General features: G+C 57.7%; 1 protein-coding gene across 1 annotated transcript in view; it reads right to left on the minus strand.

The window, feature by feature from the left end:
- Positions 1 to 6,081: 6,081 nt before the first annotated feature.
- The window catches only part of TAF4 (TATA-box binding protein associated factor 4), a 62,738-nt gene continuing 46,703 nt past the window's right edge, over positions 6,082 to 22,116 (minus strand). The window contains exons 13-16 of the mRNA XM_072944508.1: positions 21,341 to 21,466; positions 20,782 to 20,838; positions 20,244 to 20,363; positions 6,082 to 7,567 (exon numbers count right to left, since the gene is read on the minus strand). Coding sequence (XP_072800609.1) covers positions 7,400 to 7,567; positions 20,244 to 20,363; positions 20,782 to 20,838; positions 21,341 to 21,466 — 471 coding nt within the window. The 3' untranslated portion in view covers positions 6,082 to 7,399. The remainder of the gene's footprint in view (positions 7,568 to 20,243; positions 20,364 to 20,781; positions 20,839 to 21,340; positions 21,467 to 22,116) is intronic.

Raw genomic sequence — 22,116 nt, forward strand, 5'->3', positions numbered from 1 at the left:
CACACTGCATGGCTAGCCCTCCAGGGGCACGTGCGATGGTCACCAGGCATGCAGTGCCTGCGCACAGGGTGTGGGATGTGTGCGTGTTCAGAGCGTGCACCGTCTCCCTCCACCACACACCCAGGTAGCCAGTGGGCATGTCACTCCTGGCCCCACTGGCTGAGACCTCCGCCCACCACCGAACACCAAGGAGAGACGCTAGAGGTGACTCAGGAAGGGAGCAGAGAAACTTCCAGAAGCATGCTGGCCAGTGTGTCCAGGGCGGGGGGGCGGGGGGGCGAACTCTCTGCACCTGGAGCCAGGAGTGAGTCTGCTCTTGCAGCTTGGCCTTTTCCTTCCCTTTAAATTTTCTGGAATGGTTGCCATGGAAACTAAGAGGCCTGAGGTCAGGAGCAGCTGAGGAGGAGGAGGCAGCTGGGCACTGGGCAGCGGGGCCTGCTGGGAGGGCCAGGCAGGGACAGTTACAATGCCGGAGGAGATGCCTCTGGGCACCCACCCCTCTGCCGTCCACACCGCCTGCTCCTTGGGGACGTGAGGACTCGGTGTGGTCGAGGTCACTGAGAGGGAAGGGTGATGATGGAGATGAAGCCGGGTGATGGAAACACTGGCCGGGGAGGGGGCCCCGCAGTGGCGACCTCTGGAGGGTCAGTGCCAGAGACCGGGCCAGCCCAGCCTCACATGTCGTTTGGTCTGCTCGGCTCGTCCTGAAACGCTGGACCAACTGCCGTGAGTGTCACCAGATTCAGGGCCCACCCAAGGAAGCAGTGACCTCACCTTGACGTCCTTAACTTGATCACACCTGCTGAGACGCTTTTTCCAAAATAAGGCCACACTCACAGGCTCTGAGAACAAGGACTTGACATCTTTTGGGGGCCATTTTCAACCAACCACAACTGTCAGCACTGAAAAGTCGGGAGGTTTTAATGCCACCACCAACCTCCCTCCTCGGCTCTCCTCCACCACCAAAAAGAACACCTGGGTTCAGGGCCTCTCTTGGGAAATCGCAGGCTCTCCCTCTGGGCCAGCGGTCAAGGCCACGGGTGTGCGGGGGATCCGAGCGAGGGTGGCAGGAGAGACCTGGGAGGAGCCAGTGACCGCACGTGGGGGTCTCTGTGCCCTCCCAGGCGACGACTGCTGCCCACGTGATCCTCCGTGAGCAGGATGGGGGACCCTGCAAGTGGCGCACGAGCGCCCGGGCCAGCTCGGGGCCTGAGGACTGGCCAGACGCCTGTCTCCAGGTGCGTCTGCTTTCGGGCCGGTCCCAGGCTCTCCCCACGGGGCCCTGGGGGGCCCACAGGAAGGAGCTTTCCCTCAAGTCCGCTGCCTGGAAGTGTTGGGGATGAAATTAAAATTCATCTTCGAAGGCAACCAAAAAAAAATTTAAACATAAACTTTCTACTCTGCCCGTTTGGGCCTCCTCCCTCCTCTCCAGCGTGCTGGCGATCTGCGTCTGTTAATCAGACCCCCTGCGGCAGAAACACCTGCTCAACCATAAAGGTCGGTTTTCATTCTTCCGGCGCCAGCCAGACAACCGTCCTTTCCCAACCCTGTGAGGGCTCACGATGACCCTCCACTTGCCACGCACGTGCAGACCCTGGCGGGCCTTGCGCACGAGGCCAGCATATCGCTTCCCCTGAAGATGCCCAATGGGTCAGAGCAGACCGGCCAGAAGACCTGGGGAGATGCTGGGCCGCGTTTCACGCACTCGGCACTGTCGCCCGCGTTGCTATCGCTAGCCGTGTTACCGGCGCACTGCCAATCTCACGTGATCGTTGCTTCTTGCGTTACCAAATGTGTGGCCGAGCCTCCGATAAAAATAATGACGACTAAATGACTTGGGACGACTGACGAAACACACAGCCGCATGACAGCAGCGATGCAACAAGTCCAGGAGCAGGGAGAGGCACGCGGCAGGCTGCGGGACAGGCGGTCCCAGGGCTGCGGCTGCTGCCACTCGGCAGGGCCTCGCCAGTGGCAGCACACGGAGCGGCCCACCAACAGTCCTCAGCTGCCGGGGGTGCACACCCCTAGACAACTCGGTCCTGAAGTGCCTCCCGAACCTGCGTGGAAACGAAGCCCGAGAGGGAGGAGCCCCGCGCCCTCCGCGCACCTGCCGCCAGTGGCGCGCTCCAGCGAGTCAGCGTCCCATCCCCCGCCCGTGGGCTGCAGTCAGGGCTCCCAGGGCAACCTCTCAGCCACCCTGGAGCCTGGGGAGATGGGGTGCTACTGCCGCCTCCACTCCAGAGACAAGAGGGCAGAAAGGCTGTCTGCACCCAGAGGAGAGGATGTGAGCCCTGACTCTGCCGGCGGGAGAAGAGGCCTGGGACCACCCTCAAGGGAAACCCAGCACGTGGGGGTGGGGTAGGGCAAGGTCTGGGGGCCCCACCCCTGCCGCTGGTGCCCAGATGGGGGCTTCAGTCTGATGAGGTCGGCACCACCCAGCACCTCCCTGCCTGCACATCTCCTTCTACATGCTGCCCCGTCTCTTCCAGAATCCCTGAGGCCCTGGCCCAGGGCTGGTAGAGGCCCCCTCCCAGGGGGCGGCCCCTCCCCTCCCCACCCGGTGGGGGTCCTTGGCCCAGCCAGGGTTGGTGGCTACACCTTGACTCCTTGCCCGCTGCCCAGGGTGGGGGGAGGGGCCTTGAGGGTGGGGCGCAGGGTACTTGGGCAGGTTCTTTTCAGGGTGCCGTCCACAACGCTGGGAGGACATCAGTCCTTCCCCAAACTCCTGGAAGCCAGTTCTCAGGGCTGGGCTGGATCCACAGGCCTGGCTGAATGGACAATGAAGTTCTTGTCACCACCTTGCCCCAACATCTCCCAAAAAGGCTCCGTGCTGGGTCTTCAAGCATAGCCGGACCCAGGTGCTCCAATAACATCAAGACTCTCCACTCGTCGCCTGCGCTCTGGCCTCACGTCACCCCTCGCGGGCACTCTGGCCTCATCTTCAGCCGGGCTTTAGAGAAGCAGCAGCCAAGGTGGCCCTCGGCAGACGAGCTGACCTCCTACCAGCCGCTCCCCAACTCAAACACGTAGGACTTTCTGTGGACTGCCCACATACCCACCCCCCTCCCCGCACCCCCTTGTCCCCTCCCCTCCTTGCACCCTCCCTCTGCCCTTGGCTGGCTCTCTTCCTTAGCATGCCCCACCTGCCGGCACAAAAGCCCCTTCTAACCCCCCACCCGTCGCAGCTGTCCGCCCCACCTCCCCTTCCCAGACAGCCTTCATATAGGGCCAGCATCTCCAGGCCCTAAGCCCCATCCTCCCCGCCCACTCAGCACAGACTCCAGCCCACCTGCAGGGGCCCTGGCAGCACTGTACACCCTCTGCACCCTTGGCTTCCTTGGGCAGCGGCTCACCCCTCTCTGGAGCCCCTCGCTCCCCACCCGACAACTCACCGTGCTCTCACCCCGTCAGGTGTCGCCCCAGGGACTTTGTAGGCACGCAGACTTTGCCAAACGCCCCTGCCCAGGGCGTCACTGCAGGAGCGTGGCGGGGACGCCCTGGCCTTCCCTCTGCCGCCGGCTCCCCACCTAGGCCCAAGCACCAGCCTTCGTTCTCCTGCCAAACGCCTGAACGGGGCCCCCCACCCTCCCGCCCCACATCCGTCCAGCGCCAGAACACGCCCACTTCCCCCCACAACCTGCACCTTCCTCTTGACCACATCCCACCCAAGACAATCCCCACCTGGGAACACAGCTTTCTCCTTTTTTTATTCACTTATTTTTGCGTTCTTACTGAGATATTTCTGACGTTCAGTGACCTGCACGTGTTTCCAGGGTGCACCTTGAGAAGCTCTGACAGGTGTAGGCAGCTGTGAAGCCACTGCCACAATCAAGGTAATGAGCGTTGGGCACCCCAGAGGGTCCCGGTGCCCCCTGCACGACTCCCCACCCCCGGCCCCACTGATGGCGTCCTTTGATCACCGACGACTCGGCACCTCCCCGTGCGCTACACAAAGGGAACCCCACGGGGGTCCTCGTCACCAGAGAACCACCATGTGGTCCTTCACTGAGTGAAAGGACCAGTTCCTCCACTCACCTGCAGATGGACAGCTGGGTTTTTCCCAGTGTTTAGCTACTTGGAATGAAGCTGTGGTGCACAGCTGTGCGCACGGCTGTGCGTGGTCAGATCCCTCACGTCCCTCGGGCCGGTGCCCAGGGGCTCGGGGGCGGACCTGGTAACGCACAGCCCACTTCTGAAGAAACAGCCCAGGGCCGTGTCACCTACAGCCCGGGGGTCCCCGCCCTCCGGGCACTCGGCACGGCCAGTCCCTTCCCTCAGTTTTCAGACAAGCACAGGAAGAGGCCCCCGCCTTCCTCCTCAGCTGCACCGGCAGGAGGACCCATCCCCGGCCCCCCACCACCTCTGCCCAGGCTGCGGCCCCCGGCCACCTCTCTCCCAGACCAAGTCTGACCTCCTCTGGGGAGGGGCAAGCTGTGTCCACGCCCCACGCCCCGGGAAGGTGTCCTGCGGGGAGAGGTGCTCACTGGCACCTGCTGAACAAATCTGTTTCAGAAAAACATAGACCTGGGCACCACGATTCTCCTCAAAACTACAGAACTGCTGGCAGTCGGGTCTCAGCCTGGTGGGCCTTTTCTTAAGATAAAGTTCACATTTGGAGACCACAGTCTGAGATAAGGGAAAACTAGTTAACAATTAACTGGCTAACTAGTGGCCGAGGACAGTCACAAGGTCTGTCTCAGTGACGGCACTGCAGGAAGACCACGAGCTGTTGCCCGCTTCGCCCACCCCTGCGTCCATTCCCGCGCCGCCCCTCACCCCGCGGGGCCTCGCACACTGACCGGACCTGCAGGACCCCAGGCACTCCGTCCCGCACTGACGGACCTGAGTTAACTTCAGGCCAAGACCTCAGCGAGCACAAAGCACCAGTCGTGGTGGAAAGTGCGCGCGTGACTGAACCAACCAGCCGCCTCAGGCGTTTGCAGGAGAGAAGACTGCATGCTGTGCCCTTGCATCCCAGAGGAGGCTCTAAAACCCGGGTTTAGTTTCTCGTGTCACCCACCAACACAGGTGTCCCAGGTTGAACCGCGTCCTCCCCTAAAAAGATGACGTCGGAGCCCTCACGCCCCAGGACCGCAGGACGCGACCTTGCTCGGAGACAGGGTCTTCACAGAGGGCATCAAGTTAAAGCGAGGCCACTCGGGCGGGCAGTCCAAACGGCTGGCGTCCTAGGGAAAGGGGAGACTCAGGCTCAAAGGCAGGTGCGCACTCGGAGCAAACGCCACGTGGGGGTGAAAGGGCGACGCGTCCGTGGCCAAGGAATGTCGGAAACGCCCACAAACCCCGGGGCCCGGCGCCCACGGGGAGCAGCCCTGCCCACGCCTGGGTCTCCACTCCAGCCTCCAGACTGCGAGGACAACAACCGCTGCTCCCGCGGCCCGGCAGCCACAGGAGGGCATGCTCCCAGGCGTCACTCGTCAGTAAACCCTCGTGGGGCCGGAGGTCCCTCCAAATGGTCAAAGTTAACATGAAAACTAGACGCCAACTCCAGTCACACCAACGACTGGGGGAGGCAGCGTGCTGGGGGAACGCAGGCGCTCCCCTTCGCCCTCCCAGGAGCAACGGTCCCTCGAGGCCAACCTGCGACGCCCCCTGACCGAGACGGCGCAGGAGACCTCCGGAGCCCCGGTCCTTCCCCGTCGTGCTGGGTCCACACGAGGCCGGGGCCAGGCTCCCAGGGCGTTCCTGAAGCCGTGCGCGCCCTCTCCCCGGGGCCCCCCGGCCTTACCTTCCCTCTCCCAGGGCTGCCCCAGCTCCTCTGCACGGACCGGAGCCCGGCGTCCACACAGCACGAGCCGCTGTGTGTCCGAGGCGGGGCGGCCCAGACCGTGAGAGCTCGCTGGGCGTGGCTCGGCCTCCGGGCCCTGGACTCCACACCCGGGTTAGACGCCGCAGCGCGCAGGGCCTGCCCTTGCAGGTGAGGCTGCTTCTGCCAGGTTCGCTGGGTTTTAGACACCGACCCTAAAAAGGAGCTTGTGAACACACACCTCAGCGAGCCCAGAGCTGAGCCTCTGGCAGCAGGATCTAACCCTGAAAACTGGGAAAAACAGGCAAGACGAATGCAGATAAATTCGTTTTTAATAAAGGGGTTAATTCTCTTCCAATCCTATATAAAACCATAGCGATTAAAAACTTCATTTTGAAAGTAAAATATTTACATATGAACAAGTAACTGTGCAAAATTTACATGAAAAAATGGAAAGACAGGATTTTCCTAAAAGACAAAATAAAAGGTGTAACAGTTTCCAGGTGTCGATAAAAAACACTATCAGCACTCAGTCCACACGCGCGCGGAGAGTCTAACGTGGGAATTCACACGGAGAAAGCCGGAGCATTTACAGTCATAAAAGTCCTATCGATAGACAATTTAATACAATAACCTCTGAAAATATAAAGAACCAATTAGTATATTTGTAATAAAAAAATAGGTACAAAGAAGGGGCTTTTGCTCTGGACGTCTGTAAAGTGGGCCCACAGCTTGCATACAGTCTCTTAGCAAAATAATTATAGTTACATAGCCGTCTTCTGTCATGTGCCAAAAACTATGTACAGTTACCGACAAAATACACCAGCCATTTTTCAACACTTGATTCACACTGAGAAACAGTCTCTTGATGATTCTTCTCAACTTTGATTTTATTTCATCTAAGTTTTCACTTTTAGCTAAAAAACACAGTGCAAGTAAAATAGATTTATGCTGAAAAGGTTTTCATTTCTTTTAACTTTACAGCTTTACAAACTATAGCAAATAAAATGCATTTGTACAGATGCTGACCACACATTCAGAAGGAGCCGCGGCGCCGGGCCCCGAGAAGCAGAAGGGAGGTGGGCCCCGAGGCGTGGGCAGCTGAGGAACGCCCACCTGCGCCTCGGGAATCCCGAACGGAGGGCGGGGGAGGGGCGACGATAAATAGTCTAAAAAATCAGTTTGCTTTGCCAACTGACTAATACAAAAATAAAATAAGTGAAATGAGGTCATCGGCTGTAGACACACACCTACGGAGTAAGTTGGGTTGAACTAAACCAAATGCACAAATGATGCAGAAACCGCTATGAGCTGACAGAGGGCAGCTAATTATTTGCTAAACGATTCCATCAGTTTTTATATATGGCTTGTTTGGCAAGAAGGCCACTCAATCAAAGATGAGTTAAGATTTAATTGTCCTTTTAGAGTACCCACGGGCCTCTGTGTTCTCCGTTACAGAAACGTGTTTTCCTCCGTACAGAAGAGTTGACTTAGAAACAGGAATATAAAACTGCTCCATTGTAAAGAGGTGGCTGTTTTTTAAACAATATCCCATTTGCTTGTTACAAAAAGGCGTATCTGCAAACAAATGAAAAGTCCCCAGGCGTCTCCCTCTGAGAGGCCGTGTCCGAGCTACTTAAGGAATGCTTTGTAGAGCAACAGTGAATGGCTTGTCTCGCGTTCATTTTCTAAACAAAATATGAGGTCCCTGAGGTTGACCCGCGTGATCCGCTGTCGCGTGAACTGTCTGGGGGTTCCGATGCCGGAGCTGCCTGGGACCGCCGAGCCTGGGCCCGAGCCCTGGTGACGAGAAAGGAGAAGACAGCCGAGTTAGTGGTGGCAGGGTGGGCGTCAGAAGGAGGGGGCAGGGCCAGGTGCCGCCCCAGGACCGCGCGCCTGGGGTAGCTCATGTTTCCCTACAGGTGCCCCAAGGAGCCCTGATGCTGGAGGAAGCCAGGCCCGGGACAGGCTCCTTCCCGCAGGCCTACTGTGGGCGCTGACGTGCTTTACGAGTCCCTAATGGGGAGGGGTGAGAGCAGGGGCACGGACCCCCACGCCGACCTCCAAGACTGCTGCTCTCAGGCACACACGCTTGAGAGCACGAACCCCGTGACGCCCCACAGAGCTCAGACTCTGGCCCCTGGGCGTGAGGAACGAAAAGGTGGTGGCGGAGGACGCAGAACAGCTCCGGGGCTTGCCGCTGGTGCCCCCGACCTCCAGTGTCCAGCGTCTCAGGAGGGCTATGTTGCACCTGCGGCTGGCTGTGTCATCCCCACTTCGCTGACAAAGTCCAGACTCCTGGGCCAGGCAGGCTGGCAGTCGGCAGGCTGGGCCGCAGGACTCCGCGGTGACCACGGTCACCCATGGCCAGGAGGGAGCCCCCTGGGCTGACAGCAGCAGTTCAGCCGGCCTGCACCACGGGGAGCTGCCAGTGTTCTCCAGGACGTGGCGCGTGGCCCTCCGCAGCAGCGTCCTTCGGCGTGGCCCCGTCTCCATGGGACACTCAGGGGCCAAGGGCCCACATGCTTCCAGCTGGATGGCTCTCGCTCTTCCGTGCAGAATGAGAACTAAGTGTCTGGGTTCTGATGGTTAAAGTTGCTCGTGTACATTTCAAGTGCAAAACTTAGATCTGGCATTTTTACAGCATTTTCTCAAAGTCTAAGCAGGTGGCAGCAATGAGTTCTATGAGGCTGGAGGAGGCCGCGCAGCGAGCGGCCAGCAGGTGGCGGGCGAGGCCGGTCCCTCCACCGGGGGGCCCTTTCCTCCAGGCGCCGCGCTGCCCACGACAGGTCTTCGACCCTTACTTACAATTTCTTTACGCCCCCGGCAGACACCCTTAACCGTGGGGTCCCTCCTCCAGACCAGTCCTCTGGTGACTGCGTTTCCTTGTCTGGAACAACCATTTCAGTTTTCCTGGTTTTCCCTGAGTCTCCGTAACAGCCCTACTGCAGCGCTGCGTGTATGAGACAGACAGCACCCTGAAAAGGCTGTGATGAAAACGTACAGTTTAGAGGAGCGCGGAGGAAAACGGGGCTCCGTCTCGGGAGCTGCTGTGCACCTGGCTGCCCGCAGGCCGAGTCTCTAGTAAGACGGCTGGGCAGGGAGTGCAGGGGGGCTCTCCTCCTGCCTCCGGGACGGATGGACAGCGCCTGGCCTCGGGGCTCGGGGACTCTCCTGCCGCTCGGAGAGAATAAAGCACTACCTAAACAACGGGCCGGACGTCTTCAGTGGCGCCTGCTGCAATTCTGGACCGGGTTTGACGTTCCTACTTGAAAAATAGTTCCACGGCCAAAAGTGGCTGGGACAAGGGTGAGGCGCTCACTTCAGGCACAGAATTTAAAGGATGCTACAAGTCAGAAATCAAGGTAAGTAACATTTTAAGGCAGAATTTTTTAGAAATCGAAAGTGGTGCCAGAAAATCCAGACAGGCAAGTGTCAGCACAGCCCACGGGGGAGGGGACGGCACTGTCACACGCGGACGGTTCTGTGGACGTTAACAAAAAGCCTGCGATGCTTCAGTTACTTCTAATTCCACGAGGCGAGTGCCACCCTTTAACTGGATGGCTCTGGGGCGTCCTGGCCACGGGAAGGGGTCACAGGAACCCCGCGCCCAGCCTGGAAGTGGGAGAACCCAGCGCCCCATGGGGGAAGCCCGAGGGAGCGGCCAGCAAGGACCAGAGGCCACAGGAAACCGCAGGGCCGTGGGCGTCCACCCAGGAGGGGGCAGGGTGGCGCCGACTCACACAGCATCCGCCCACAGGCGCAGGGGCGAGTCGGTCTGCTCTGTTCCGCTTGGTATCTGCAGGCCGTGGAGGAACACTAGCTTCCTCCCCCCAAGCGTTACTGTGAACACTCACTCAGCCCTGTCACAGGACTGTCCAAAGGGTCAACAAAAAGAGGCTGCTCCTTCCTCTGAAGGCAATCTCTCCACGGCCAGAAACGCCACAACCAACCTGACAGGCAACAAACATGAGATGTAGGAACCAAACGGAGAAGATCAGCTTCCGTCCACTCTCCACCTGGCTCACGGGGCCACTGTGCTCGGGACCCCAGGGCTGTGCACAAGCGGAGCTGGCAGCTGGTGCTGGGAGCGCCGGCCCCGGGACTGCTGGGGGCTCCCGCTGCAGGGCCGTCTCTGCTCCCCTGGAGCCCACCGAGCAACGGCGGGGAAATGAGGGCGTCTCTACCCAGCCGGGCTGTCCCTGCGTCCCAGGCGGGGAGCAATTTGGGTCAAAGTGCCAACAGCACAGGCTCCCACGGGCTCGTTCTGCTCCCTGTGCGCAGCGTGGCTCCTAAACTCGTCCGCACCCGCCACGTCCTCATCGTGCACAAGGACACGGTGCAGAACAGCAGTAACAGAGACACTCGAGCACCCGGCTCGTGAGCACAGACGTCCCTCACCGCAGCCGAACACAAGGTCACCCAGTGCCCCCCGCAGTCTCCCCAAAACCATGCAGAACAGGAGGGGACACAGAGGCCTACTGGACGCACCGCCTCAGCACAGGTGAGGACGAGGCGCACCCAGACTTCATGAGAAGCATTGACACATCCCAGGCGGGGTCCCACTGCGCCCCCACAAGGCCAAGCAGCAGAGACGGAGCCAGGAGGGGGCAAGGGGACTGGAAGGGCCAGAGGGGCTGGTCCTCCGCGCCAGAGCGCCAGGCACCCAGAGCGGACGTGGAGGGGCGGAGCGAGATGTGAGACAAGCCCCTCGAAACTGGGCAGCGGCAGGGAGAGAAGTATGGGGGTGGAGGGTCCTGCAAGTCAGAGCCTCGCTGCCAAAACCGCAGACAGACATTTGGGGACCCAGCGGACTCTGCAGAGCCGCCAGGAGGGGGCGCCATCACACCGGAGTCTTGTAAACACCCCAAACCACAAAAACGAAGGGCAAGGTAGCAAATCCATAAAGAGCCACTGCAAAAAATCAGAAAATGAAGTTCCACGCTTGTCAGAGACAAACAATCTGGAAAAAACAAGAAAACTGTAAGACAACACATCCAACAAAAAAATAAACCTTTGAGGACACGAGAATCACCTGAATCAAAAACTCAAAACTTAGGGGAAAAAGGTGATAAATCACAGAGAAAAAAATGTGACAATAAGTGTGTATATGTCCGTGAATGACTGAAAAATTGTGCTGAACACTGGAATTTGACACAACATTGTAAAATGATTATAAATCAATAAAAAATGTTTTAAAAAAATCCAAAAAAAAAATAAATTTGAAAAATGGGGGTAAAAAAAAAACTTAGGGGGAAAAGGGATTAAAAACGAGAAGGAAATGAGAGTTGATTGACTCAAGAAAGAACGGGGTGGGGGGCAAAATTATCTCAGAAATGAATATAAATGGTAAGGCGCTCAGGGGAGAAAAGACGCGAATAGAAACGCAGTGAGAGGCAGAAGAGCACGAGCGTGGAGACGAGCCGGGCCCGGGACGGGCGGGCAGACGGGAGGCGCCACGGAGGACGCGCCCGGAGCCACCCGGGCCCCGGCTGCGCAGCCAGAGGGGAGGCAGGGGCGGCACCTGAGCTGCGATCCGGGGAAACGGTCAAGAAGTGGGAAAAACCAACCTACGTGGACTCAAAGGGCACCTGGGAAAATCATTAACCCGTAAAAGTCAACTTTGACACGGCCTCGTGGAACCGTCAGCTTCCCAAGCGGAAGGCCTCCAGGTGACAGGCGAACACTAACGGTGAAGGTGAGAAGGCCAGCCTGGCCTCAGGCTTCTCCGCCAACACAGGACGCAGCGGAGCAGCGTTAACACCCGCGGAACGCAAACGTGACCCAGCAATTTTACACCCAGCGTGGCTGTCCTCCACATCGAGCCACAGAAAACCCGTTCCAACGTGAACCGCTCAGGGGACGCTGCCCCTGAGGCCTTCATGAGGGCTCCGCCACGCACGGGGGGTCATCCCAGTGAGAAAGGGCGGGGAAACCGCAGGAAAAGACAGGCGGAAGTCAGCACTTGTACAAACGTGCGTCCGGTGCCAGGGCGAAGGCAGGAGGCTGCGTGCGGGCGAGAGAGCAGAGCCGACGCAGCAGCAAAAGAAAGGGGCGGACCCAGCACGGAACGCGCGCCAGTGCCTCCACGCGTGGGGCTGCAGGAGAAGGCGGACCTGAGCCAAGACCCGGGGGCCGAGGACATCCAGAAAGGCTTCAGACACAAGTAACCCCTAGAACACGACGACACACGTCCCCAAGTAGAAACAAACATTTCAGTTAAGGGGCAAAGAACACGCATCTCACAAACCCACCCAGCAGCTGCGGAACAGACGCACGGAGGCCGGCCACGCCAGCTACACCAAGACAGGGGACGGGCTCACCTCGCCCGCGGACGGAAAAGCTCTCCAGCTGCAACTCAGAGAACAGGACCTGGCCGCGCAATCCGCACGGGAGACACGCCTGAGGGAACAGCTACGACCCACGGGGGAGCAGAGCCTCTCCTGGGCTGACGGAAACAGGACAAGGTAGCAGCCCCGACGCAGGTCAAAGGAGACGTGCAGCCCACTGGGCAAAGACAGACCCTTCTCAATGCTGGGAAGTCACAGCTCCCGGGAAGACGCAACACTGACAGACACTGCAATCCGTCACAGAGCAAGAACCACAGGAGGCGCCAGGAGATGACAATGGAAACACTGAGAACACAAGACTCTGGGACCCCACACCCAGCACAAAACACATCAAGTGGGCAGAAGTAAGCAGAGACAGTCGGCCTGGCCAGTGAGGGGCACGCTGCGTACACCCTGTCCTGAGACGACGCCTTGTTCTCAAGCACCCACAGCACATTCACCAAACAGAGCACCCACGGTGCCCCACAGATCAGCAAAACTAAAACCCACGCGCGTCGTGCCGTGACGCTGGGGGGAGCCCTCTCCATCAGAACCACTGGCGGGTGCAAACTGGCACAGTCCCCGGGGGAGCTTGGCGATGCCCGAGGAAACTTCCTTTGCACCTACCTTCACTCCGACAGACACTCACAAGGTCACACGCCGCCCGCACACGAGGAAGGGAGGTAAACTAAGCTGCGCGGGCACCAAGAAGTACGCGCGGCTGTGAAAGAGACCGGGGAGCGTCTGCACGCACGAGGTGACCAGAGCACGTTCCAGAGCGTGGCCCGTGACAATGGCCAGCTGCGCCCAGTGCTCGAACACGACGCTGCCTTTGGAGAAAGGGGAAAGAAGAGTGCACCAGCGCGCCGAGCAGAGGGGCCGCACCCCGAGTGCTCGCTTCCAGCACCGCCGGGCTCTGACGGCAAGGCCCACGGGAGCCCGGTCCACACAAAGGGGCGGCAAGAAAAGCGCTCGTCTCAGGAACCCTGGGACGCAGAGTTCTGAGTGGACGCCGTACGGCTGGATGCAAAAAGCACTTTGCAGAAACACACTCCAGAGACTTCGTACGTTTCTTCCTCACACAGGGCCTGGCAGCTCTGAAACTCCTTATCTACGAATTAGGACGAGACAAACAGCAGATCTACTGTGATCGTGAGAACCAGGCCTCTAGCGCAAGGACAAGGGACAGCCGTGGGGAGCCCTGCCACGTCAGGATGGAGTCTGAGATCGGAGTCTCAGCCCAGACAGACAGAAACACAAACACGGGGCTGGGGCTGCCCCTGACCCGTAACCTGGCTGCCCCTTCAGGGGGCCTGAGCAGGACTGGCCACCCAGCGCCCAGACGCCGGTTCCTAAACATGAGCCCCAACAAAAGGAACCACGGCTCCTTGAGAAATGGTCATTTTCACTTTCGGCAGGAAAAATACACGGTAAGTCTGTGGAACGCGTGTGGCGTGAAAACTGAGAAGTCTTCAGGAGGTGGCGCGTCACGTCAAGGAGACAGAGGAGCCACATTGAAGGAGCTGGCATTGGCAAAGGTGGGGCCACAGCGGCCCCACCACGGAACGAAGCCGGTGCCCCCAAACAACTGCACGCTCTTCAAAAGCGTCCAGCCCAGGAAAGACAGGGCGCACGAGGACCCGCCACCGCCTGGGGGCGCTGTGCAGCCGTCGGCCCAAACGCGGGGGGGCTCCTGGAGGGGTCCTGAGACAATCAAACCCGGGCAAGCGCCTGCGGAAGATACCACTGGTTGAAAGAAAAAAGAAAATCTCCTCCAGACTTAAGAGCTCTGAAAACTGAGCGGCAAGACAAACAACCCAATTAAAAAATGGATCAAAGATCTTGACAGATGTCTCACCAGAGAAGATGTTCAGACGGCAAATAAGCACATGAAAGATGCTCCCTGTCGCGCGTCATCAGGGAAGCCCGAATTAAACCCACAATGAAATAACGCCGCACGCTCCGAACGGCCCAACCCAGAGCCCCGGCAGCACTGGGTGCCGGAGGGGACGCGGGGCGGCGGGGGCGCGCTTGCCCGCTGCTGGTGGGAACGCGGACCAGAGGGGCCACTTGGGCAGTGTTTTACAAAACTAAACACGCTCTTACCACACGATCCAGCAACCGCGCTGCTTGGTATTCACCCAAAGGAGCTGAAAACTCGCGTCCGCACGAAAACCTGCACAGAGGTGTTTACAGCAGCTGCATTCACAGCTGCCAAAGCGTGGAGTCAGCCAAGATGTCCTCCAGGGGTGAGGGGGCTAGTAACCAGCAGTCCACCCAGACAGGGGAATGCTACTCCCTGATGAAAAGAAACAGCCATCGAGTCATGAAGAGACACGGAGGGACCATGGATGCACTTAACTAAGTGAGAGAAGCCAGTCTGGAAAGGCTACAGGCTGTGTGACTCCGTCGATATGACATCCTGGACACAAAGACAAAACTTCAGAGACAAAAGGGCCAGTGGTTGCCAGGCTGGAGCGCGGAGGACTTTCAGGGCAGTGAGACCACCCTGCCTGACGTGGTGCTGGGTGCATGTTGTCACACACGTTTGTCCAAATCCATAAACGTACACACAGGAGTGAGGCCTGATGTAAACCATAGACTCTGGGTGATTATGGCGTGTCTATGCAGGTCTGCCTGCGACAAACACACCACCTGCTGAGGCTGCCACGCACATGTGAGTGGCGGGGCCTGTGGGAAGTCTCTGCGCTTCCCATTCAACTTTGCTGTGGACCTAACTTGCTCTAAAATATAGTTTACTAATTTAAAATTAAATTCTGAAACACAAAATCAGATAAGGTCTCCAGTTAACAGCGCCATGCCCACGCCTCGCACTGCGGGGCTGAGCAAGGGGCGCACCGAAACGCTACTGTTTTGGGTAACTTTTCTGCAAGTCTAAAACTAGCTCAAAATAAAGTGTTTTTTCAAGACACCCTAGGGAAATAATCCTAAACTAAAAAAAGAAAAAGAAATTAAGCATTATCTCTGATGAAAAAAGGCATATAAGACTTTTAAAGTTCCAAGTTTCGTATTAATTGTTACACACGCAACACACAGGTGTCCCTAAAGTTCAAAACAGGCACAGGCGACAACGGGTGAAGCAGCTCCACCAGGACCTCTGGTGACGTGCCTCTCGCTGTCACCGAGGAGCCCTCTGTCCCCTCCCGACACGCCACACTCCTCCCCACACCCACGCCCGCCCTGTCAGTTTGGAAATGGGCACTTTTTCTATTCTTCAGAGGTCACCCTGGATATTTTAACACCTAAGGCAAAAGTTAATCACCATGCCTTTCCCACGTGCCCACCCCTCCTAGCACAGAGACCCCAGCAGGCAAAGGGGTTGTGGAATTGGTTACATTGAGCAAAAGAGAATAATGGGAACAAGATTTCTCAACTGTCTGCGAAGGGCTTCCTGAGTGAGGAAAGGGGGAGGCTACAAAGAAGCCCTGAGGTGCTAGCCTGGAATCGGAGCATCTCAGACGCAGAGGGTTGTTTCAGATGCAGGAAGGGATACGCACGCACACACGCACACACACGCGCGCATACGCACACACCTGCAGACATACAACATCCCCGGGCTCTGACCGCTGAGGGGCCTGGAAGCAGGGCCCCCAAAGCAATGAGCACACACGGAGCTCAGATCTTGGTCTCTAAGTTCCACCCTCCACTGCCAGGAGCCAGGCTCCTGGGGGTCACTGCTGTGAGGGCAGGGGGAGGCACAAGAGGCAGCTGGACACCTCTCGTGTCAGTAAAAACACAACGCTTAAAGGACGAGGGCAACATTTCAAAAGGATATAGAAACCAGCGTGAAGAAGCTTCCACTGACCAAATCTAGAAACAACGAGAGCATTGATTACAACCCTCCGAATGCAGCAGGAGTCCACGCGTCCACACACGCTGACGGATGAGTGAGCAGACGAACGGATGAGGGGGGAGAAGCTCTTCTTTACAACAGAAGGCAGCCAATAAATGGGGACAGTGTGATGGAAACAGGCCACACTCTGGCACCTATGCCTGCAGCCATTCCGCTGGGCACAGAGGCCAGGGGGAGGCGTGACGGGGGACAGTGTCTGCGTGATCCCGGAGCACCTCCATCCTAAAGGCCTAACAGTGACCGCACAGCGGAGGAAGCTGGCTTCCTTAACCAGCGACTTATCCAAGGGATCAAGACCAAGGTCACCAGTGGTAAGAAGGTCGAGACCGTGGGCCACGCGTGTGACGGCTGAGCGGAGCGCCCAGCAGCACTGAGGCATTTCTGCCCAAGTCGGACAGACCACGGGGGGAAGGGCCACCCCACAGAACAAAGGCCTGTCCTCTGTCACGCCGTCAGGGATAGGGGCACTGGGGAGGGATTCAAACCGCACGCTAACTGGTGCCGCACACGCCTGGGTCACAAAGAAAGACCAGGACAGGCGGTGAGGGGTCAGGGGTCCGGGGCTCACTGGTGCCTCAGGGTCGAGTTCCTGACGGGCCAGGGGTGGAGGCGGGTGCAGTAACAGAAGAGCGTGTCCAGCAGGGTCAGTATCGAGGGGTGACGGACGGAACAGCCCTTCAGAAAAAGATCTCATACCTGTTACATGTGGTATGTGCATGCACGCACGCACAAACGGGGGTGTGTGTGTAAAAGGGGTGAAATGTTCAGAACTGAGAATCTGAACAAAGGTTCTTACAACTTTCTGTAAGTTTGAAACTATTTTAAATTAAAAGAAAGGCATTTGGAAACTGTTATTTTATTCGGGAGAGACGATGGCGGAGGCATCGAAGTTTTCCAATCTTCCCAAAGGGCCACGTAAAGCACAGAGCCGCCTGGCCGCAAAACCAGGCACCAGCGGACAACATTCAGAACAAAATCAGCAGAGATGAGCCCCAAGCGGCCACGGGCCGGGAAGCAGCTCCAAACAGTGCAGGGAAAGCAGCCCGACCCGCGAGGCCCGAGGCCCAGAGCCGCGGGTGGCCCCTGGAGGGGAGGCTCCCAGGGGGAGCCCGCTGAAGCCGGGAGGGTTCTCCCCATCCGACGGCAGCCTTGCCGCCAGGACCCCGCCTCTGACAGCAGGGCTCCCGAGCACAGGGTCCCACGTAAGAGACTCGGGGTGGGGGGAGCCTGAAACCACACTGAGCACGGCAGGGACCAGAGAGACAAAAAAGCTCCAGGTAAGGGTCGGGCAGAAAGCAGAGCCCAGAAATCTCAACGGCAGAAATCGTCGCTGCGGGGAGGCAGCCTGAGAGGAGCTCAGCGAAGTCGGCAAACCTTCCTCCCCAGGGTCCGGGAAACTGGGGTCCCATGAACGTGCACGCAGAGACGTCAGAGTCCACACCAGGGGCCATGAGGAAAAAGAGTAACTTCCCAACAGATGATGAAAAAACACCAAAGAGACATAATCAAAAGGTCCAAACTGTTACGTTGTTTCCAAATAAGCTAAAAAACACACTGGGAAAACGATAAAAGGCATGAAAGAACAACAGAAATCAGAACTAGCAGAACTCAGAAATGAAGTGACGAAGTCAAGAAAAAATGAGGAACAAAAGAAAATTCCGTTTGGGAAACAAAGGCTGCTCTCGGGAGACACAGGAGCAGGAGCACAGCAAACAGGCAGAAGGAGCGACAAGGGGGAAGGGCGAAGTGTCCCGCAGTTTTAAAGAGACTGAAAGGACTGAAGAAAAAATGACAAATACCGACGGGCTGTGAACACAGGAATCTCTGGAAAGGGTGAAACCAAGGAAGCGTCGCGCGAAGCGCCCCTGCAAACGGAGGGTTTAAAACTGCCCCCGAGAGCACAGCTCAGGACAGCCGGCCCCCGGCAAAGCGGCGCGGCCTGAAGGAGCAGAGCTCGGCGGGCAGCCCTGGGCAGAGGACACGCGCAGCACCCAGGGAGGGAAGTGAGACGATCGTCAGACTCCGACAGCAGCGTTTCCTCCCAGCAAACACCTGGAGCAACCACTTACTCAAGAAAGACTCTCAAGGAAGGGGGGCTGAGCCCAGGGCTTCACAGCCAGACACCGTCCTCCAAGTGTGAAGGGCACGAACCGCCATCAGCGTGCAGGACTCTGGGGAACGCAGCCCCACGAACCATCCCAGAAGGCTCCAGCAGGGACTGAGACTCAGAAAACCACAGAGAAGAGTCACTGGCATTAAACAGAAAGTCCCTCGTGCCCTAAGAGAAAGAAGGGACAGGGAGAGAGGACAGCCCGCAACAGCCGGTGACTGTTCTGCGGCGAGCCAGACGTGTGCACGAGCCTGCCCGGAGTCAGGGTCACATCCTACACAGCACCCGCCCGACAAGCCCCAGACCGGACCTGGGCCGGGAGGCAAGGCTGCAGGTGAGACATGCTGGGTCGGAGGGCTCCCTGCAGACCATACCAGTCAGCAGAGCAACAAACAGAGCACAACACGCCTGGCGGGAACGAGCCCCCCAGCGGGTCTGAGCCAACAGCCAGCCCCTCAGAGGGAGGGGACTGCAACACGATGTCCCAGCAACGGCGCATGCAGCCAGAGACGCAGGGAAGCCAGAGCCGCCGTCGAGGGAAGAGCAGCCGGCAGGGCCTGGACCGGAGAGGGCCTAGATGCTGGACTTGACAAAACCAAGAGAGCAGGTCATAAACGGGTTCCAAGGAAGCGAGCAGACAGGGAAGTCTCTGCACAGAATCAGAAGCCATAAAGACCTAAGTGGGAACCCAGAACCGCAAACACACAGACAAACGGAAGTGCAGGCACTGGCTTCGCGGCTGGACGGGGGCGGCAGGGAGCCCACGCGCTCAGAACGGGGGAACAGGGTCACGGAACACAAACGCGGGCTCAGAGACCCACCGGGCACAGTGGAACGTCCCACAGAGGTACCGTGGGATTCCCAATAGAAGAAGGCTGGAACACAGGCAGTTTTGAAGAAATACAGGCCACGATGTTCCAAATTAAAAGAAAAACACTGACCGACAGTCCCAAGAAGCTCAGAGCAGCCCAAGCAGACTGAACACCACGAGACAAGTCTGGACACAACACAGACCAACGTCAGAAAAGCGAGACGACCATCTCAACACAGCCAGAGAAGTGACACACAGGACGGGAAAGAGGGTGAAGCCAGCGGGGCCTGAGCACAGTGGGACGGCGTCTCCAAGGACAGAGGTGGTCGCACATTTACGGTCGTTCCGGGTTTAAGAAAAAGAGTTTTGCAATCTTGCAAAATTCACTGGGCAACCTCCCACGGTTGTTGTGACCTGGGACGAGATAACACAGCTGAATCAGAGCAGGCTTTCCTGGGAAACGAGAAGGAGACCTGCAGGAACACAGAGGATCCAAGGAACAGAGGAAAACACAGAGAACGGCTGCAAGTCTTGGAATCAACTATCCCTTGTCAGTCTGCTGTTGTACAAGATTAAATGATACGTATCTGGATTTGCAAGAGACAGTGAATCTTAAATTTAAAATAGGAAGAAAAGTCAATGTTGAGGGAAATTTTCATCCAAAACTGAGGGTGAAACACAACCATTTTCGAGCAAACAAAAGCTGGCTGTCGCCAGCAGACCGCGCTGCAAGCAACGCTCACCGCTGCTCTTGAAGCCGAGGGCAAGCCGATGATGGGAACCTGGACTCGGGGAGGAATGGAGGATCCGAAACAGCGAGCCAGTCCATGGAAACACGATGCCTTCTTTCCTGCTGTCATTTACTTACAAGATAACTGACAGCTTAATGCAATAATAACGATACTTTAAAGTTGGGTTTGTAAATACATATACAGGTGTGACGGGAAACAAACAAGAAACTAACAAAACTTGGACAAACAGAAAAAGGTAACGAGTTTCCTTCCTCCTCGGAATCACTTTTTCTCTTGCAGGCTGGTCTCACTCCCGCTGCTCAGGAAGGACAGTTACCCCATGAGGGTCACCCTCCTGAACGCTTTCACGTTCATGTCTTTTCAAAGCCAGCCTAAATCCCATCACATCAAACTACACGACCAAACGTCCTCACGCAAAGAACTTCCAGCTCGCGTGAGATCCACGAACAAGCTGATCTGAACACAAAGCCTCGAATGTAAAGCAGACACTCCCCAGGAGGTGAGACCCGTGTGAATGGTGAGGAAGCCCACCCGGCGGGCCGGGCCCCTGCAGTGAGCGCGCTGCCCAGGCCCCTCCAGCCCCGCCCCGGCGCTGCGCACCTCTGCCCCCGACCCGGGGCCCGGGGAGTCCACCTTCCTCTTCTTTCTGGGCCCGATGGCGGCCAGCGCCGTGAGGTTGGCGTCGCGCTGCCGCATCTGCGCCAGTTCCTGCTGCTGCATCTTCGTTTGGAAAAGGAAACAGGACAGTCATCTCATGCATGCTTTGTCTTACACACATACCCGAGGGCTTCCCAGTTTTTTTCTAAATTAAAATTTCTTTAACGTTTTGACATTTTTTTTAAACAGTAAGCATATTCTACAATCAGAAAAAGAATAAAACCGTAGATGCTCATCTTAAAGAGTTCGGAAAACACGAGCAAATTTTAAAACCACAGACTGGATGCACCAAATGAGAAATCACCACTAGGTTTAAAGCCAGCAAGCACACAGAGGGCCTGCCCAGGAGACACCTCTGCAAACCTCGGAAGTCCCCACGTGAAGGCCGGCTGTGCAGAGACACCGAGCTCCCCCGCCGGCCCCCCAACCCCCCCGCCGGGCCCTGGGCGTGAACACGAACACATCCAGTGCAGGCGCGTACCTCCTTCGCCTTCTGCTTCAACCTTAACTGCTCGGGGTCTTCCTGTCTGGATCGAGACTATTTTTCAAAGACATAAAAATGAAAAGTAAGTTATGACCTGAACATTGTCATCTGACAAGTACGTTATCTTATTGGAGACAGAATAACATGCAGGTCATACGACAGAACAAGCAGTAACTTTTCCTAAAGTTTATAGTCAAAAGATGAAAATTTACCATGAAAAACAAACGTTACTCCTGAGAAAGTCAACACCACTTGGACCTAAGAACTACGCAACATGGTCGGGCCACGTCCACCAGCTGCAGAATCTGATCAGAGGTGACGTGAGGACGGTGGGCCTGGGCGGCCCGAGGGCTGAAGGCTTAGCGGGGTCCTGCCCGCGTGCTGAGCGACGCACTGAGGTTCTGAGGCTCCTGCCCCAGCCCTGCTCCCTGCCCCACGCACCGTGTCTCCCAGGCCAGCCCCAGACCCCGCTGCAGCTCCAGGAAACCCCGCATGTGTCTGAGTGCCCAGGCGGAGGCGGGAAAGCCGTCCAACCGCGAGAACCGCAAGCACTTGCCTTTGCTGCCCGCATCAGGATCTCTCTTTCCTGCTCATCTTTCCTCTGCTTCTCGATCTGGTCCAGCTGCTCGAAAAACTTGAGCTGAGCCCGGACGTCACTTGCCTGCTCGTACCTGTCGTCATCCTGCAAAAAAGCGAAAGCACCGTCTGTCATGAACTCAGGAGCCTGCAGGATGGTCTGTGTGTGCCCCGCCCTCCCTCAGTCCAAGCCCGACGCCAGGACCCAGACCCGGGCCTCTGCGTCCAGACCTCCCCGTGGCCGAAGCGCTCTGGGTGGGGACCCACTCTCAGGTGAGTGCCCCCGGGGCTCAGGGGCAACTTCCATTTACACACTTTGGTATCATTTAAAATTCTGTACAATAACAAGAAATCTCCCTAAAGCAAAATGGCTGCATGCTTTTATTTGAAACTTTGCTCTGAAGGCGCTGTCGCCCCGCCACTCCACAGTGCCTTCCGGAACACGGCCCGCGGGACTGAACGGGAAGGTGGATTGTGCTCAGAAAACTACTGTGAGGCTGGGGCTCTGGTGCGGGCAACCCCCTGCAGGACACGACGGGCACTGCTCCGAGCACTGCTGCACGGGCGGGCTGCAGGCGAGTTTGGCCGCAGGGGCCAGAGCCCAGGGCGGACACGGGTGAAGATGCCACCATCTCCCAAGCTGAAGAGGCTGCCTTCCAGCACCCAGGAGGGCAGAGCCCCCAGGGCACATCCTCACGCAGGTCCCTCCCCCTTCCCCAGCCCAGCTGGACAGCTTCCAAGAACACCACGGGCGAA

The sequence above is a fragment of the Vicugna pacos genome, chromosome 19 (assembly GCF_048564905.1).
Source record: "Vicugna pacos chromosome 19, VicPac4, whole genome shotgun sequence".
Taxonomy (NCBI): Eukaryota; Metazoa; Chordata; class Mammalia; order Artiodactyla; family Camelidae; genus Vicugna; species Vicugna pacos.